The sequence below is a fragment of the Hyperolius riggenbachi genome, chromosome 7 (assembly GCF_040937935.1).
Source record: "Hyperolius riggenbachi isolate aHypRig1 chromosome 7, aHypRig1.pri, whole genome shotgun sequence".
In the NCBI taxonomy this organism is placed as follows: Eukaryota; Metazoa; Chordata; class Amphibia; order Anura; family Hyperoliidae; genus Hyperolius; species Hyperolius riggenbachi.
In genome coordinates, this window is record NC_090652.1 from 295758361 (window position 1) to 295778988 (window position 20628).

At 44.4% G+C, this 20628-nt stretch overlaps 1 protein-coding gene and 1 long non-coding RNA gene across 4 annotated transcripts in view; one reads left to right on the plus strand and one right to left on the minus strand.

Annotated features, from left to right (window-relative positions):
* Positions 1 to 20628, plus strand: part of LOC137525142 (uncharacterized) — a 435287-nt gene that overhangs the window by 405144 nt on the left and 9515 nt on the right. Inside the window, exon 6 of one of the 2 annotated variants that reach the window (XR_011022871.1) lies at positions 19034 to 19102. This is a non-coding gene — a long non-coding RNA (uncharacterized lncRNA). Of the gene's footprint in view, positions 1 to 19033; positions 19197 to 20628 lie in introns of those variants that run through there. The other variant, XR_011022872.1, reaches the window with a different exon arrangement.
* The window catches only part of NHEJ1 (non-homologous end joining factor 1), a 190267-nt gene that overhangs the window by 8932 nt on the left and 160707 nt on the right, over positions 1 to 20628 (minus strand). For both annotated transcript variants that reach the window (XM_068245999.1, XM_068246000.1), the window contains exon 6: positions 3944 to 4055. In XM_068245999.1, the coding sequence (XP_068102100.1) occupies positions 3944 to 4055 (112 nt within the window). The remainder of the gene's footprint in view (positions 1 to 3943; positions 4056 to 20628) is intronic.

Below are 20628 nucleotides of genomic sequence, written 5' to 3' on the forward strand. Positions count from 1 at the left end.
CATGCGTTTGCCCACAAAATCCACATGGTGCACAGCATTTCTCCACAAAATGCACACAATGTGCAGTGTTTCCCTACAAAATACACATGATGCAGTAGTGTTTCGCCAAAATATATATAATGTGGCAGTGATTAAGTAGCCAGATAACCCCCCTTTATTATGGATAACGAAATTACCCCACCCCTCTTTAGTATAGGTGACCAGATGACCCCCATTTATCACACAGGTAGCAGACCTGAAAATCGCAATGTGGGCAGCAGTCACCAGAAAATCGCAATGTGGGCAGCAGTCACCAGAAAATCGTAATGTGGGCAGCAGTCACCAGAAAATCGTAATGTGGGCAGCAGTCACCAGAAAATCGTAATGTGGACAGCAGACACCTGAAAATCACAATGTGGGCAGCGGTGACCAGAAAATCGCAATGTGGGCAGCAGTGACCAGAAAATCGCAATGTGGGCAGCAGTCACCAGAAAATCGCAATGTGGGCAGCAGTGACCAGAAAATTGTAATGTGGGCAGCAGACACCTGAAAATCATAATGTGGGCAGCAGACACCTGAAAATCATAATGTGGGCAGCAGACACCTGAAAATCATAATGTGGGCAGCAGACACCTTAAAATCATAATGTGGGCAGCAGACACCTGAAAATCGCAATGTGGGCAGCAGACACCAGAAAAAAAAAATGCACCTGTGAAAAAAAACAATTCACTTACCTGACAGAAGTCTTCTCCTATCCTGGCATCTGGCTCTCAGCTCCCTGACGATCCTCCTGCAGCACATCTCCCGCGCTGACAGGCAGAGTGCAGGGCTACGGCAAGATGGCTCCCGAAGCCCTGTACTGGAGACACAAATAGTCTCCAGTGCAGGGCTTCGGCAGCCATCTTGCCGTAGCCCTGCTCTGCCCCCCGGGAGAGTGCAGGCTGCGGGGAAGAAGCTCTACACCTGGCTGGGGGTCCCGCAATTGAGAGGGCATCAGCGCTCCCCTCCACACATGGCTGGCGGGCCCCGGGCCTATGGGGATCCCGGCGCACACATATGAGCAGGCGGCAGCTGCACTATAACAGTGGCTGCCGCTGCTCAGATTCAGGAGGCACTTCCGGTCTAGGTGCGAGGGGGTGGTTCCAGACACCCGGAACACCCCCTTCCGTGCGCCATTGCGACGGCACCCCGGGCGGGGAAGCAGAGAAACCGCAGACGGCAAGAAACCCCCCCGGGCGTGGCCACCACCCCAAGGGGACCATCCACGATTGCTTGCTAGAAAGATTTGGCTGTGTCAGCTGCTAGTATCGTGTCTCACTAGACGCATGCTGTCCACAGTGGAAATGGGCCTTAAGAATTATTTGCCACCTGTGATAGTAATGAGTAATTTCAGCTTTTCTGAAAATTTGCGTTCTTTCCGAATTACAATCATCATCATAATTGACATTTCGTGTGTAATTTAGATTTTGCGTAATTTTCACACAAATGCATTGAAGGGATAAGAATTTTTTTTTCACATATAAGAAAAAACATTTTTACATAAAAGCATTGAAGTCTATGGGCATGAGAAAATTAATTTCAGAAAATTGTGCATCATTGTGAAATTAGGGATCATAATAACCATTACATGCAAAATTAATTTTCTTACAATTTATTATCATTATTCCAAATTTCCAGCAAAATGATTACTATGCGCAATTCAGGCTCATCACTACTCACCACGTACTTCCTGTAATTTACAAATCCCGCCCCCTCATGTATACAGGTAGTCCCCGGTTAACGAACGAGATAAGAACTGTAGGTTCGTTCTTAACCTGAAACTGTTCTTAAGTCGGAACACTGTGCCATAGCTGTCCCCTGTACCTCTTTCTGTGCCTCCAGTGTCCCCCTCTGTGTCACATCTGCCCCCTGTACCTGCTTATACAAGTTTAAAAGTAATTTTTTCTTCGAATTTTTTTTAAAATCAATTTTCTCAAAAACTACAAGTCCAATTTGGAACAAAAAATGTTTTTTACTTGTTCCCATGGAAACACAGAATCCATGACATTCGTATCGGCGGGTCGTTCGTAGTTCAGGCATTCGTAAGTCGAGGACTACCTGTACACGTGGGCAGGCCCGGATTTACCTCACAGGAGCCTATAGGCACAGATATCCTGGCACCCCAGACCTCCATGACCCCACAAACTCCACCAGCAAGTGTGCTGGCTGTCCCAGCTGTCACTTCTCCCTTACTTCCCTTGTCTGTCATAGGCAGCTACAGGTGTCCCTTAGGATTAGGCGGCCAGAGGTACCCTCAATATTAAGTAGCTAGAGGTGCCCCCAAGTATTAGGCAGCTAGTATTTAAGGAATACTATCAATTTACATCTTTTTTTTTCAATTTAGATAGGAATTGTTTGGGAAGTGCTGCTAAGTACTGGTGTATACATTTCACTAGCAACCTATTTGTTTACTGTTATCAAAATACTTTCAAACTTTACTGACGCCAAAACTGATGGCTGACTGAGCCATGAGGAGAGGGGAAATTCCCCTCACACTTGATCAGTTAACCCTGTGTGTGTAACTGTGTGAGAGAGAGAAAGCTAAGCCCAATAGCTACAGCTTCTGTGTCCTGTGTTTCTGACTGAAGTGTGTGAAGAGAGCAGAGGAAACTTGTTATGAACATTTGTAATTGTCACAGCTTTTCATGCTGTTTTTGCTTTTCAGAGAAAAATACTCCACTGGCTGTGCATTAAAGCAGACACCCCTTCTGCAATTGATTTGTCCCAATATAGCTAAATCCTACCCTCAATAAATTAAAGCTTTTGCCTCTGATATTTAACATCAAAAGTAGGAAAATCTTTACACAGCTACGTAGACATTATTTGTACATTGTCATTTTAGAACACTTGGGTATTGATAGTATTCCTTTAGCTAGAGGTGCCCCTGACTGAAGGGAGATGTCATCAGTGGAATGAGCTGCGTGAGAAACCTCTCATTTACACTCTCATCAGTACTCTGCATAGGGAAGGAGGGAGGCGCTCAGGGAGGAGAGTGAGCCGCCTTTCCATCATCAGGCGCCTGTAGGCACAAGCCAACAGTGCCTTATGGTAAATCCGGCCCTGAACGTGGGTTTTATAGGGATGCCGGGTAATGTAATTTGGTATCTACTGTTCCTTTATACTTTGTGTGTCACATAGCCACACCTGATTGACGCACCCACTTGCTCAGTCCATGATCTGTGTGCAGTTTGCCAAGTCCATTTGGCCCATGAAACAGGTTTTCTGTCAAGCACTTTGCTTGTAAAAACGCTTTGTATTCGTATATCAACCTGATTAGTATTAGAACTTACTTGGTTTAATTTTGGGTTTAGATACAACAACATTTGTAAAGCTCTTTTCTTTCATAGGACTCAAGGCACATACTGTAGATATGTCTCAGATCAATGCATTGTTGCAGGGTGGATTGTGTTACATAGAAAATAGGTGTTCATGCAGGTGAAACTCAAAAAATTAGAATATCGTGGAAAAGTCCATTTATTTCAGTAATTCAAGTTAAAAGGTGAAACTAATATAAAAAAAATGTGTAGAGAGCAGAATTTTTTTTCTCCATACCCTTAGTTGTCAATCTCTAAGGACAGGGAAAAGAAACTCCTCCCCCCACGGGGCCCCCTGCAGCTTTTGGACCCCACTGCAGCTGCATCCCTTGCAGGGTCTATTGTTATGCCCCTGCTTCCAGGGATGGAGATGTCCTGATTGGGCGTGGCAAGGCGTTCCAAAATGTAGGGGCAGCATGACAGAAGGCTCTGGCTCCAAAGGTTTTGAGATGGACTCGGGGGTGACAACATTATTAGATCCATTTGATCTAAGATTGTGGGAGGTACGATGCAATTGAATACAAATCATTCAGGTACCCGGGGCCCAGGGTAGGATTAGCTTGTAGATAGGCTTAATATATTTGCTAGATGTTCTCCATGTGTCATCTTACCTTCTGCTCTGGAATTCTCCTTAGAGTCTGCAGTGGTCACCGCACTGTATAAACGCTGCAACCGATGGGAAAACGTTGCTGTCCTTCCCAGGCCACTCAGTCTCTGGACATTCTGCAGAGAGACAAACACTGCATGAGACAATGCCGACCAGCAAGGTGACAGAAACCGAACAAGAGCAAAAACAACTGCACAGCACTGGAATGACCTGGCTGTATACTATCTATATAATCATTATACATTTACAGTACATATATCGCTTATATGGCACCATCACACTTTGTGCTGGCTCAAATCTAGGACATTAGACTATGACAGTGGTAGGATTAGATTGTGAGCTCCTCTGAGGACTGTCAGTGACATGCCTATGTACTCTGTAAAGTGCTGGAGATGATGTCAGTGCTATATACACAATAATACCTCAAACAAGCCACATCACTAGCTAAGTGAATTAACAATGTAACATCTATTAACTTTGGCAATACTTTGTGTTTCCATTGGGGATTGGTTGAAGAGATGCCAGTTTTTCTGAGTTGATGCAGATCATATGCAAACCTATGCTGCTTTAATACAGACCAGTCAAATGCAAGCTGCATACAATTTATACCAGCTTGGAATCATGAGCATCCTATAGACAATTCCTAGTTGGCCATGTGTGTTACTTAGATAAAGGACCAGCGAAAAAAGCAAGCAGTTAAAATCTGACTGAACTGACAGGTTTTGGACTAATCCATCTCCTCATGGGGGGGTGTCAGGGTTTTCTTTGTTTTCAAAAGCATTTCCTGAATGGCAGTTGCTGAGTCTAACTGCCAAAATAGTGAGATAAGAAAAAATGAAGACCAAACCAGTATAGCCGCACTCATAAGATCAATATTTATTACATAAATGCATCAATTCTAGTCAATAACAGTAGCTGTTATTGACTAGAATCTGTGCATCCAGCCAGCCAGCCTCCCTACTCGCTTGCACACTATTTTGGCAGTTAGACTTAGCAACTGCCGTTCAGGAAATGCTTTTGAAAACAGAGAAATCCCTGAGAATCCCCCATGAGGAGATGGACTAGTCCAAAACCTGTCAGCTCTGTCAGATTTTAACCACTTACTTTTTTGGGGGGCTGTAGTGGTCCTTTAATTAAATTAGAAAAAAATGGAGTAATTGGCAATCTTGCCAAATCAGACCCTCAGGTTTTGTGTTACATAGGAAAGACGATTAGTTTCTATAGGAAACTGCTCTGCTTGGGCACAGATTCCGTGACCAGCCGCTGTGTTTATACAGTGAAGGTGGATATTGGCTTGTGGTCCCTCTATGAGAAACACGTGCAGCATGCAGAGGGTTAGAGGGGGGGGCTGGAGAGATGCAAGGCGGTTAACAGTTCAGCGATTCCTTACTGCCGTTTCTTTGAACTACAAGATTCCAGCCTGCGATTAGGAAAAGAAAATCTTCCCGCGCACTGTGCGCGACCGCTGTCTACAGTTCCTGCAATAGTTCCAAGTAAACAAACAAGTCTGGATGCAAGGTGGCAGGTGTATGCACTAATATGTGATAAGCAGAATGGCATGTGTAAAGTCTTACTGCACGACAAGTACAGCAGAATGCAGTACATAATGTTCTGCTCATGGTGCGTAAGAGCGCACATACAGTAATTCTGCTTAATGTAATTTAGTGCATACACCGCTACATCACCTGCTGATAAGCCTGCCCCAACTTTTAGTGCAACATTTTGACAAAAACATTGGCTAGATTGGAGTGAGGTCCCCGCGTGCCAGTAGAAAGAAGCCACTCTTGCATAGCATTTCTTCATCCCTGTATGAACACTTTGTTCTACTGGGAATGCACCGACCTTACTTGCTGAACGAGCTGATTTTGGCACTTCACTGCCTCAATCGTTTAGGCGCCGGCACTGCATTTGTGATTTGGGCGCCCCGGTTTTTCAGCCGGGTGCCACACAAATTTGTCAAAAAAATAAAGTAGTTTGGCCGCCGGCAATAGCTGGTGCCCGAATTAAGTGTTCGCCTGAGTTGCTAAAACTCAGAGGGGGAATAGTAATCAGCAGGGGCCCGGAGTTTGTGCAGGAGCAGGGTGAACAGTTTTTCGGTTCACTCTGCTACAAAATGGCCAGCGCTGATAATGAATAGACCCTTACTTGTGCATGTCCATTCCGGACTCGCTCATCCATACATCCTCATCTCCCCACATTCGAAATACATACTGATGGATTCATTGGATTTCCCATTAGAACGGTCTCTAGACTGTGACAGTGACACAAGGCTGAAGCCTCATACAGGCTATTCTAAAGTCATTTGAAATGTCTGACAAACTACAGATTTCACCATATTAGACGATCGTGTGCAAAAATATAGCCATACGACAATGACATGCATCCAACATGGGGCATTTTGCTGTTGGGCAGATATTGTGCAGTTAGCCACATATGCACAATGCTGTGTGATCAACATTATTCTACTGAATGTGCGTATCAGGGCTGTGGAGTCGGTCCAAAAATCCACCGACTCCGACTCCTCAGTTTAGGATTCCTCCGACTCCACGACTCCGACTCCTCTAATTTGCATATTACAATTTTGTTGATTAAAAGTATGTAACATGAAATTCGTCTCCTAACTGCCAACGCTTAGGAATTTTACAAGACAACTGAAGTGAGAAGGATATGTAGACTACTATATTTATTCCCTTTAGACTAAAACTAGTCCTTGGTAAGAGTACTTGTAAAAGGTACAAACCGGAACAAAGAACATCTATCAGGCCCTAGGCAATGTAAGTGTGGGTACATGTAAGAATGATGTGCAGGTACTCTGCAGGGGAAGAAGGAGATTGTAAACAGACAACACCTCTGTGTTCAATGTGCACAGCATTCTCAGTGGATTCCCTGCAGCTCTGTGGGGAGTGCATATGTAGAGTATAGTACTACTGTGTAACAAAGTAAACCTGAGACAGATGAAATTAAAGTTTTATACATACCTGGGGCTTCCTCCAGGCGCCTTCAGGATAATCAGTCCCTCGTTGTCCTCCTCCACCACCTGGATCTTCTGCTATGAGTCCAGGTACTTGAGCCAGTCAGGCATAGTGCGCATTCACACACTCCGCCGCCAGGAGCATACTACACCTGTGCAGCACTATTGCGCAGGTGCAGAATGTTCCTGGCTGTGGGAGCGGCATGCGGCCGAACAGCGCTGACTGGCTGAATTACCAGGACTCATAGCAGAAGATCCGGGTGGTGGAGGACAGCGAGGGACTGATTAGCCTGAAGGGGGCTGGAGGAAGCCCCAGGTATGTATAAAACTTTACTTTTCATCCGTCTCAGGTACCCTTTAATTTGTAGTCACCAAACCAAATTTTAACAACATATCAAATTATTTGATTTCATCAGCAAAGGGAGTGCATACATTTGCATAAATCAGCATCATTGCAGAATTATTTCCATCTCGTTGACCATCTCTATTAGTGACACAGCTACACATCAGGCTTTATTCTTACAGCATAGATGTTATTTAGTATAAATAAGAGATTCCTGTGTACACATAATATATACAGTCACAATCAGATGTGTATATCTGACCTTAAAAATACGGGGACTGCTTTATTGAAGCAGCACAAGTAACTAATTTTGATTGGTTTATTTCATTTTTGTGGACTAAGCACAGCTATTACTGTATATATACTGTATATATACATTATTTTTAATGACTATTATCTGAGAAATAGAACATTTTATCATATTTTCTATTTTAATTACAGTTACAAATTCATTAGGAGTCGGAGTCGGTGCATTTTTTCCCGACTCCGACTCCAGGCACCCAAAATTGCCCGACTCCACGACTCCGACTCCACGACTCCGACTCCACAGCCCTGGTGCGTATAATGTCATTTCCACTTGCTTGGGCATAATTTTTAAAGGAGTTAGTCATTTGCAATATCGGTGTGCGGAAATTACAAGTCTTTCCAATTATGCCCTTGGTAAAGTCGTTTCCGCGGCGTTGGTTGTCTGTTTTCTGCGAATTTTGTTAGGCATGTGGGTGAACTTTAACCTCTCTGGCATTCAATTTCTGTGCAAAAACTGGTTCAATTAATTTTTGCCTGTAACTTACCAAAATGTGTCAAGTAAGGGTCTAGTACAGGGGTCCCCAAACGTTTTGGGTCGAGGGCCGGGTCAACATACTTCAGACTGCTGGGGGGCCGGAGTATACATACAAGTCTTTGCGGGCCAGACAGTGATGCATACTAAGGTGACAACCTTCAGTCCAATTGGACAACAGTGTCACCTGATGTGGTATTTGAGTGGAAACTAGCAAATTACTGCTTTCTGGCTTCATTCTATATGCGGACCACCAATATTTAAAAATGTAGCTGACTGCATCAATAATACATTTTGTGTGTGGGGGGCCGGTAAAAAAGCCTCAGGGGGCCACATTCGGCCCACGGGCCTTAGTTTGAGGACCCCTGGTCTAGTAGAATAATAAACGTTTCAAACACAAAATGTAAAAAATAAATTTAATTTTCCCTTTCTGCCAGGCCACAATTTTCTTACTCTACGGCTTTTTTGGGCAGAAAATGTGCAGCTTTTCACGTTAACCCTCCTGGAGGTCTATTAAAAACCGCCAGGGGGCAGCGCAGCAGTTTAAAAAAAAAATTAAATCATGTAGCGAGCCTAGGGCTCGCTACATGATAGCCTCTGTGCAGCGGCATCCCCCCACCCGCGTCGATCGCCTCCGGCGATCTGCGATCAGGAAATCCCGTTCAAAGAACGGGATTTCCTGGAAGGCTTTTACTGTCGCCATGGCGACGGTCGTGATGACGTCGTGACATCATCGGGAGTCCCGATCCACCCCCTCAGCGGTGCCTGGCGCTGATAGGCCAGGCTGCGCAAAGGGTCTGGGGGGGGGCGGCGATCGGTGTGCACACGCAGCTAGCAAAGTGCTAGCTGCGTGTAGCAAAAAAAAATTATGCAAATCGGCCCAGCAGGGAATGAGAAATCCTCCTGCGCGGCTTACCCCGAACGTTACCGCCAGGAATGTTAAGGGATACTGAGCACCTAAAAAACCACAATTTGTACTTACCTGGGGCTTCCTCCAGCCCACCGTAGACCGCGAGGTTCCACTGGCTCATCTCTCGGTACCGCAGTCGGCTCTGTTAAATGGCGACTTCCGCATGAAGTCGTCAGTACGTGTCCCCGCCGTGCACACACGGCGTGAGAGTCCTGTGCATGCGCGGATGCTGCAGCCTATTGGGCCAATTAAAGTGCGGGGATAATGTGCTTTAAAGTGACTGGACGCGCAGGGGCTCAGGGCAGGACGAGTGGAGCTCTCGTCATTGCCAATTAGCAGGCATAAGTTCGTAGCGCTCGCTATGCTACTGATAAGGCATGCTAACTCTGACAAGGGATGTTAAGTCTGATAAGGCATGCTAACTCTGATAAGGCACATTAACTCTGATAAGGCACACTAAGTGTGCAGTAAGGAGAACTATAGTGAAAGTGAATCAACCCCTTGGATTGCTAACATATCGGGGAGCTTCTGTTACAGGTACACTGATGGTAAACAGCACGCTGTCGTTTTCCTCACTGCACGGCTTACAGATTGAACTGGATTTTTTTTTATTAAAGTGCAAGCTGGCAGCTGACTTATTTTTGGAGAGCTGTGATTTTCACACTGAAAACATTAGTTTATGATGAGGGCAGGTAGGATAACTATAACTATATGGAGGAGTTGGAAGAGAGGATTTTCATTTCAATTGTGTTTAATGCCAGGACTGTAATTCTGTTTTAATGTTGCATTAACTCACTGTATGCATGCTCCCGTATGTGTGACTCAATCGTTCAGAAACTGCTGAAGCCATATTAGCCCGACTGCAAGACAATCAGCATGTTTTATCATGAGGGCGGCCAAGGCAGCTGTAATAATCTCATAAGAGATGCTGGAAGGAGTAGCCTAAGCCCTGGTGCAGATTTTGTTACCCATATAGTAGTGTCCAAGACTAAAAGGGTGCCCTTTTAAGAAGGACAAAAGTCCAAAGTAGGGTCCACATACAGGCAGGTTTAAGGAACCAAAACTGTATTGTTCCATCCAAAAATCACAAAGGCATATGACCGTCACACCAATGATTGTTTTAGGGCCTCAAAGGGGTCCCCTTTGTCAAGGCAATATGACAAACACATCACTGTCTGTGATATTGCCTTGACAAAGGGGACGTCTTAGAGGCCCGAAACGATCATCTGTGCAACGGTCATATCCCTTTGTGATTTTTGGAAGGAAGAATACATTTTTGTTTCCTTAAAGTGAACCAGAGACGAAGCACCCTCATGTATTTTACCATATATATCAATGGGAACATTAGAGAAAACACCTACCCTGCTCTGTTTCATTTTTAACTGTTCGGCTTGCTTCTAATCAGCCCTGATAAAATCCCCGACTGAGCATTCAGTCTGGCTTTGCTATAATAACTCAACTATAATGATTTCTGAGCAGAGCCACAAGGGGGCTGGCTTGGGCTTGAAAAGACACCAGAGAACACAGACTGAGCTATAAATATTCCTGAGCAAAGCCAGACTGAATGCTCAGTCGGGGATTTTATCAGGGCTGATAAGAAGAAGGCTGAACAGTTAAAAATGAAACAGAGAGCAGGGTAGGCGTTTTCTCTAATATTCCCACTGATATATATGGTAAAATACATGAGGGTGCTTTGTCTCTGGTTCACTTTAAACCTGCTTGTGTGCAGACCCTACTTTGGACCTTTGGATTTCGGTGTCCAGCACCAGTTGGTCTCTTGCTGAAGGTGTGTGATCCTTTGGAACTTTCTGGTAAGAAGGTGGCAACGATAAAAGCAGAAATTAGCGGCATTACACAGAAATGTGGTCACCTGGAGGCACAACCTGTGGCTATAAATACCTTAAATTTGTATAGCTGGTAGACCCGGAGCCCGCTATTTTATCAGGCACGTCCAGGCACCCACATTTCTGTGTAATGCGGCTTTGTGGCGGGGAGGGCAGTTAAAGGTTAGGCCCCATGGGGGCAGGGGGGTCTAAGCTTTAGGCCCCATGGGGAAGGCGTTAAGCACAACCCAGGAAGTATAAGGGTTAAACAATACCATGGGGGGGGGGGGGGGGTGGTTAAGGGATAGGCATCCATGGTGGGAGGGTTCTGTGTGAGAGTGGGGTTAGTTAAAATATCGGGGGAAAAAATTCTGATATTTTACTATTTTTACTGATATTCTACTAGCGGGAATCTCCTGCACCCTTTTTTCTAGGCTCTTTATTACATGTACACCGTATGATACGGGAGACAGACACCCATTCTGATAACATCTCTGTGGTCAGTGGCTCTTAGTGCACACAGAATTGGCACTACATGATATTTTTTTTCTTTTTATCTGAGCTGCCCTGTCAGTGCCAGTTCTGCCAGCATAAATAACAATAAAATCACAATCCTGGGCACCGAGGCACAGAGAACAAAGTCTACCGTTCCATTTCCCACATTAAGGCTGCCGTCTCTTACTAATGTGTCCGCTGGGCTGCATGAGAGGAGTATTTTGGGCATTGCTCTCCCCCTTCTTCCAGTATCTCTCGGCAACATTAAAATCCATCTCCGCTCCGTGCTATTTTCACCGCTGCATGCGGGTGAGACAATACCTAAGATTAACTCCTCCGCACCTAAGATATATGGCTCCGAGGGATCCAAGGAGCCAGCCTGGCAATTGTCCTGGAGGAAAATACAACTTCTACCTGTTAAAGGGACACTTCCCTTCTTTTGTTTATTTAATATAAAGGATTATATTTTATTTACACTGGCCTTAAAGCGGATCTGAACTCAGAACTTCCTCTCTGCTCTAAAAGATGAGCAACAGCATAATAACCTTTAAAGAAAAAAAAAATTCTTGTTAGAGCTTGTAGAGCTTCACAGTGATGTTGCAGTGTAGTTACTTACTGGTTTGATGGGAGCACAGAAAGGGTTAACCTCCCGTGTTTACATATTAGCTCAGAATTTGGCAGACAGCTGAGAGGTCAAGTTACACTCGCGGATTACTTGCCGAGAAGAGAAAATTAGACAGGCTATTCTCTATAAACACACACAGGGTGGAATTCTCTGGGTTTTCCTTCTCTCCTGTGCAAGAGATCAGGTCTGCTTTAAGGCCTCTTTCACATCAGGATGTTGCGTTTGATGCGACGTTAAGGTCGCACAAAGTGCCCCTAACGCAGCGTATTGTGCACTAGAACTTGGACGTTATAGTGCATTCTTTAGCCCTGCATTTGGTGCGCCGTTTTCATCGCACAGTGATACAACAAAAACGGTGCATGCGTTACATAAAAAAAACATTACTGAGCATGTGCAAACAGTCTAACGCAGCTAAAAACGTGTATAACGCATAGCATGCAGCACTTTCATTTAACGTGCAGCGTTAGACACCAACGCAACGTCTGCACTGTGAACAGGCCATTGATTTTGCATTGCTGTCAGTTATTCTGCGTTACATGTCGGTTTAACGTGCGACTTTAATGTCGCACTGTAAAAGAAGCCTAAAGGGTACCTGAAGTTAGATACTTCAGTAAGGAGAAACCTCTGAATGGTCCAGAGGCTTCCGCAATCTTCCTGCGCTCCTCCCAGTAGCATAGCGTACGATCTCTGGGCTCCAGTGTGAGTTTTACATAATTGATATGGAGCGGAAAAACCTAACAAGGACAATTGCAGTGTCAGAGAGGTGTAAGCAGGGAAGGGGACCGCTGCAGTGTCAGAGAGGTGTAAGCAGGGGAGGGACAGATGCAGTGTCAGAGAGGTGTAAGCAGGGGAGGGACAGATGCAGGTTCAGAGAGGTGTAAGCAGGGGAGGGACAGATGCAGTGTCAGAGAGGTGTAAGCAGGGGAGGGACAGATGCAGTGTCAGAGAGGTGTAAGCAGGGAAGGGGACCGCTGCAGTGTCAGAAAGGTGTAAGCAGGGGAGGGACAGCTGCAGTCTCAGAGAGGTGTAAGCAGGGGAGGGGACAGCTGCAGTGTCAGAGAGGTGTAATCAGGGGAGGGACAGATGCAGTGTCAGAGAGGTGTAAGCAGGGAAGCGGACAGATGCAGTGTCAGAGAGGTGTAAGCAGGGGAGGGACATATGCAGTGTCAGAGAGGTGTAAGCAGGGGAGGGACAGATGCAGTGTCAGAGAGGTGTAAGCAGGGGAGGGACGGATGCAGTGTCAGAGAGGTGTAAGCAAGGGAGGGACAGATGCAGTGTCAGAGAGGTGTAAGCAGGGGAGGGACAGATGCAGTGTCAGAGAGGTGTAAGCTGGGGAGGGGAGCAGTCTATTAATGGTTCCAACTAATTAAAGCACATATAGAAGTGATCATTACCAGCTTAGCACTAATTAAGAGATAATAAAGTGGTTGAAGGAGGGTCCCTCTGGGACAGGGGCACCAATGTAGTTGTTACCCTGCTCCCCCCGATTGCTTATTGCTACGCCACTGGCTCCTCCTGCACTGCGATGGGACCCTCTAAACAATCGTCTACATTAATTGCAAAGATTGCTCGCGGCCATGCTCTTCTCCGTGTACAAGCCCGGCCGTAATTTCATTGGCTCACAATGATCTCAGGGTCAGGAGCCAATGAAATCGTCTCCTGACCGGGTCACAGAGCTCTGCTGTCATAGCAACGGCAGAGCGAGAGGCCTGCGGCAATGGGTGAGCAGCGAGGCTGCGGTGATTCATCGGTAGAAGCCATCTTTTGGTACCAGCAGTCTGGTCCTGAAGTGTTTAAACAAGCAGAGTTAAATATATAGGAAATATTATTATTATTAATTTACAAAGCGCCAGCCTATTCCGTGTTGCTGTACAAAGTAAGAGAAAAACTTGGGGTACATCATAATACAGACATTGGTATGCACTAAATATAGATGCTGCTACAAAATACAGAATCAGTAGACATAGTAATTACTGTGACAAATGTAACATGATGAATAAAATGTATAACATATTCCAAGACACAAAAGGGTAAGAGAGCCCTGCCCTGCAAGATTACAATCTGAAGGAATGGGGGAGGGGCGGACACAAGAGGTGGGGGAGTATACAATATGCATACCTAGAGGCAGGGTGTTTTGGGGTTATCCAGTAAGGTATAATAATACATACTTAGGTCACATCCTCTATCGGTTACATTTACTATTACAGATATATTGCATAGATGTAATATATCATCATTGTATCTGGTGTACTTCTGGTAATGATTATGGTATGTTTGTGGCTCACATGGCTGCCCTGTGATGCTTGCACCCGATTCTGTCCTAAATGCTGAATCATGTTTCCAGCCGCCTTTGATGTGTTACAAGCTCCGGTCTCTGCTGGCACTGTCCCCGCGTGGCAGTATAACCTACAAGTCACACTTCTGTACTCTGGAATCCTTTTAACATTTTACTATAAATCATTTAGCAACTTAGCACCTGACTTCAGTGAATTAGCTGAACAAGAAGTAAACATTTAAAAAAAGAGAAAAGAAAAAATTGGATTTTTTTTAGCTCCATGCGCATTCACCTGCGTAACAATATGTGGCAGCACCAAATAATCATCTTAAAAACCATCTAAACCCAAAGCTGTTAAATTCTGAAAACACACATGCTGTTTAGTGCATAGTATAAGTATTGCTTTTTCCACTGCATTTTTTAAAATCTGGTTTTAATTGATCCTTTCCTGTTGCTGTGAGCCTATCCATAGAGAGGCAAGACCCCTGCACTTCGCGGGCTTCCTGTGCAGAAAGTGAGATCTTAAGACCCCACTTCATGTGATTGCCGTCTTGAATCCCTACTTCCTGTGTATGCTGGCTTTCTGTGAAGAAAATGAGATCCTGAAACCCCACTTCCTGTGATTGCTGGCTTCCTGTGCAGAAAGTGAGATCTTGAAACCCCACTTCCTGTGATTGCTGGCTTCCTGTGCAGAAAGTGAGATCTTGAAGCCCCACTTCCTGTGAGCTACAATTCTACAGCAGGTTGTGCCAGCATCAGAGGAGTAACTACTAGTAGTACATCTACTACACCATTCCTGCATCAGCCACACCCCTGCTAGCCTCTGTACAGATACCGTGGTCAGGCAGTTATCAGGTGGGGTGGACTGGAACATGGTAGCGAAGACCACAGTCAGATTCTTACCCAATTAAGGGGCTCAATAGATTTTGACATCTACAGTATCAGTGCTGTGGTAGCAATAAGATTGCCTACTGTACAGCCGGCCTTTCTGCCACATAACATGGAGTCACCATATTTATTTCTTTTTAATCAATACTAGTTTCCTGGCTATCCTGATGATCCTTTGCTTCTAATCCTTTTAGCCATAGACCCTGAAAAAGCATGCAGTAGATCATCTGTTTCTGACATTATCGTCAGATATGAAAATATTAGCTGCCTGCAGGTTTCTGGTGTTATTCAGACACTACTGTACATAACTCCCAACTTTTTGAGATGAGAAAGAGAGACACTTTAAGACACACCCCTGCCACACCTCAAACCACTCCCCCACCACACCCCTCATCATGCATATCACACAGAATTCATTTTAACCACACTGGTCATGTCTATCATCAGTAGTTTTCCTTCATTTAAATGTTTTACAATAAGGAATATATACATTTAAATTATGGAAATAAAGTTTAGAGTCAGTTAGAGATGGGACAAATCCCAAATTTACTTGAATTCGAATCCAAAAAGATTCTCGAATCTTTTGAATTTCTCAATACTTTCAGATCTCAAATCCTGTACATAAGAATTGTGTGATGTATGCATGAGCATGAGCGTGCCGTCGTTCATGACGTCACGCACATGCGCAGAAAGTGCCCGGCAACAGGAGCGCGATCTAGGACGCGCTCCGCCGGGCAGCGCAGGCGTACCACTCCGGGTCAGAGCGACCCGGAAGTAGTAAAAGCCCCAGGGTTTTAGAGATGTTCGCCGACGAACGGTTCGGGAACCGTTCGCTACATCTCTACTTGTAAATAGTGATGGACACAAAACTAAAAAAAATGCACCTTTATTTCCAAATAAAATATTGGTGCCATACATTGAGATAGGGACACAATTTAAACGGTATATTAACCGGGACAAATGGGCAAATAAAATATGTGAGTTTTAATTATGGTAGCATGTATTATTTTAAAACTATTATGGCCAAAAACAGAGAAATAATGAATTTTTCCATTTTTTTTTCTTATTATTCCCAATAAAATGCATTTAGAATAAAAGCTTCTTAGCAAAATGTACCACCCAAAGAAAGCCTAATTGATGGTGAAAAAAATAAGTTATAGATTATTTCATTGTGATAAGTAGTGATAAAGTTATTGACAAATGAAAGAGAGGGGCACTGACAGGTGGATATTGCTCTGGTCCATAAGGGGAAAAAAACCCTCAGTGGTGAAGTGGTTCAAAAATAAAAAATCCAATCTGGCGTTTCTCTGTTTTCAGCTTCTGTCTGACCTATTGTTTTTCATATAATGTCAGGCAGGTGAGTAAAGTTCACTAAGGAGAGAAATGCCAGACAAAGAAGAATCCTGTTCCATTATAAAAAGCACAATATTACAAGTCCAGCTCTTTTAAATAGCGCCAATATAATTTTTATTGCCACTTCATGACACACCAGAAATTCATTTTTCTCATAAGTACAGTAATGATGTGCTGTCAGCCTCTCCCATCTCATTCAGTGCAGACATTGGCCAGCAGAGGTCACCAGTAATAATACAGCAAAAACCCACTGCTGCATTCAGCAGAGCTGATCAGAACTGATTCCTTTTCAAGTGTGACTTTTCACTAGCAGGCCATTTGTGAATCTGCCAGTCTATCGGTAGGAGTAGCCGAGACTTATCCCGACTACATACATCTCATGTGAACTCTCTAGTCCCGCCGAGGATAAATATTTTCCTACATACGGCTGACTTCCTGAGAGCAGTCTGAGGAGCACTGTGCAGTCCGCAGAATCAATGTTATTGTACTGGAGAGACGTATATAGTGCAGAGCAAGAACCAGACAAGCAGTAACCTCATCATATTACAAGGAAAAAAAAATAGGTTTTCTGCCTAGTCACGGTAGTGCTGAATCGCTGGATGGGCTTACCTATTAATTCCTGTGACGGTGCAGGTGACTTCTGCTCTTTAAAGTACAGGTGGCCTAGACTTTAACCCCCATTAATTGTGTTTACTTGCAAAATGCTGGGAAAGGCAGACCTGTTTCCTCTGACACTTGTTTGGTAACTTTTTACTAAGTCTAAACTCAGAACTTCCTCTTTGCTCTACATGATTAGGCACAGCATGATAACCTTTATGGAAAAAAAATCATTACAATTTATGAAAATAATAAAAAAAAGTGAGGCCCCTTTTACACTTGCATGCTGCGTCACCCAGTTAGACTTGCTTGTCGCCCCGCGTTACAGGGAACATGCATAGCTATGGAGACTTGCACGCTTCACGCGCTGCGGTGCGCTGGAAGCATCAAAGTTTCCTCATCCTCGACGCAAATGCTGCAGAGCGTCACTGCATGATTCGCGGCTTGCACACTGATTATGCAATCATGCAAGTCAATGGGTGACACAGCAAGGGGGAGTGATGGGAACGTAGTGCAGTGCGCACACGCGGACCAACGGGAATACTAGTGACGTACTTCCTGCCCAGTAGGGAGTACATCACTTGCTGGGGGGGGGCTATGCATGTGACCCTGTCGCCACACCATAGTGAAGGGTCATATAAAGGCTGATTTGTCGCACCGCTACCAGTAGGTGTGAAGCTGGCCTAAACTTTTAACTTTGTTTCAATTTTGCATGGAGCACTGAAAGGGTTAAGCCTCAGTGTTTACTGTATGGACAGAACTGCCTCCCCAGAGCTCCTGCTTTATTCACAGTTGCTGAAAACAACTAATTAGGCACGTTTTTGATCTGGCTAAACAAACACAGAACACAGAGCAGTGGATTTCTTCAGCAACTATATGCGGAATGAAGACTTTTCATTGTGTGCTGAGCAAGAGTTCAGGTCCGCATTAAGAGGAACTCCAGTGACATACTGTTTAGAAGAACGCAGTCAACTATTCGGTATACCCACTTTTATGTTAATTACCCTGGTCTCAGTATCAGAAAAGTTTCCTGTATCTACTGTATATATTGCTGTATATTGGTATGTAACCATGCCCATCTGGTGACGTTTAGCCTAGGCTGTTTATTTCACAGAAATTCTTCTCTCAGTGCTCTCTGGAAGATCAGCTGTTGTTTTTTTCAGTTCGGAATACACAACAAACATTCCACAGTGATGCACCTTGCCAGTAAAGATGTTGCCACCCATGATACATTTTTGGAATGTAAATCAGGGTAAGGAACTATTGTGCAAACACTGACTAATAATATTATAAAAGCTTCACCCCTTGTGGTAGGTGCCTGTGTTATCTGCTATTGTTAAAGAGTGAGACTCAAAGCTTGAAGCTCACATAGCAGTGATGTCCAGTCACTGATTGGTTTGGGATAGCTATTGCTGGCGGATGAATTACAGTGTTTTAAAAGCAACTTCAGCTCCGTCTTCTGACAGCGCCGAAGTTACTGACTGTGCGCTGCTATAGCTGTAATTCCTATTATGGCCTATGGTGGCGCTGGCTGCACCCAAATCTCCTGCACTGTCATTACAGTGCTCAACAGAGCAGGGAAGAACTGTAGTTGCAGTGCTGGCCACTAGGATTTGATCTTTGAACAAGAAAGAGGTGGGCGGGGTCATGCCCACTCTGTTGGCAGAAAGGAACTACAGGGGCCATCCAGAAGGTATTTTAAATGCATTTATTGCAAACATAAAGCCGTGCAACACACAGAATTTATTCTATAAGATTATTCTTATAGTATTGGTTGAACTCGATGGACGTATGTCTTTTTTCAACCCAAATAACTATGTAACTTAACTATTCTTCTTTTTTTGGCCCAACACTTTCCTGACTAACCCCAAAAATCAGCCATCAGCCCCAACAGATCCAGACACTTGACGTTTAACTTGCCGATCTGCAGAAGATCTTTCTTTGAGCTCTTTTTATTGAACGTGGCCATACTGTGCTTCATTAATGCATTATTAATGTATTAATATGCTATTAACCTTTCTTTATGTCTTATGCAGTTATAACCCAGTCATGGCCAGTAAAGCTCTGTCTACAAAATTAACCAGCAGTAGATCCAGAGATCACAAGTGAGTGTAAATGTAATGTTCATTGGAGATTACACTAAGTATATTAAACATGTGCCTTGTACAGAACATCTCCAACAAGCATATAGACAAATGTCTATTTAATAAATCAGATTTTAATATGGATTTTGTACTCTTGCACAGAAGACAATTTGAGCTGTCAGCTATCTGCCGAATTCTGAGCCGATATGTAAATACAGGAGGTTAACCCTTTCTGTGCTCCCAGGAAGTAACCATTCTGCTGGATCTCAGTAGAAATCTATAAGTTGTAACAATGAAATGTTTTTTCTTTAAAGGTTATTATGCTGTTGCTAATCTTTCAGAGCAAAGCGGAAATTCAGGTCTGCTTTAATTTATATGCTGTAAAGATGGGCCTGGGCACACTTTTGCCGATTGGATTTTAGCAACATGGCTCAGCGTGTGATGCGCAAGGACATCAGACCGCCCATAGACAGCGCCGTCTGATGCGCTGCACAGCACTCATGTCACAATGCATAGCTGCTAATGCTATGAGCGCAACTCAGAGCTGTCCCATTCAGCATACAGTAGTTGAGAGCACCACTGGCGCCAAGTGTTTGTGTATAACGCGCGGTCACCTGCATTGCTGAGCAAAGCTGTCCTCAGAGCTGGAGTGACACTCTACATAGGAATAACTGGAATAACTTACGGTTCAGTAAGCCAACACCTATTTAGTAAGGGACTTGAAAAACAAAGCAGATCGAGAGCCCTGATAGTGCAATATGTCAAACCAGTTGGTCAATAGAGTAAATATATGAGCATATACTCGCAAAGGTAAGCAGACGGATCAGTAGATGGGTGGGGAGATTAGACCAGACCCCACTTGGGTTAAAAATGTTGCTCTCCATAGAAGTAGAAAAACAGGGGGTAACCAAGGGCGTTAATACCTGACTGGATCTTTACAAGCTCCATATACTGCCTGATGAAGCGGGATGTTGCCCGTGAAATGCGGTGCTATTACTTTCGAGTCTATTTGAATAAAGATATTTTTTCAGTGAATAACTGATCGTGTGTCTACTTGTGGGAGGTAAGTCCACCACTACCTCCACCTTTTTTAAACAGTTTTTAACTATTTTATCCTTATAGGCACCTCGGTTTTGAACAATTGTTTATTTAGTAAGGGGTCCTTGGCAAGACTCCCTAACACTGGCTACTGAGAGCATCCTAGTGGCTCTTGGAGTCTGCCAGGAGAAAAGCCCAATATTAATGTTCTGTGCAGGGACGGATCTAGACCAAGTTGCCCCAAGTTGCACCTGGGGCAAGGTCAGGTTTTGGCGCCTAAACTGCCATTCCCCATCCAAATGTTTCCGCCTTTTTAAGAATTCAACAAACTGCGCCTGGGGCAAGAGACCCGCTTGCCCCCCCCCCCCCCTAGATCCGTCCCTGGTTCTGTGTCTTGTCTAATTTCTGTGACCACTGAGAAAACAGAGGCTGGGGACTTCTGCATACAGACCTCCAAGGCTAGCCAACCAAAAAGGCCAGACACGATTTTTCAGTAACCAACAGAGAGG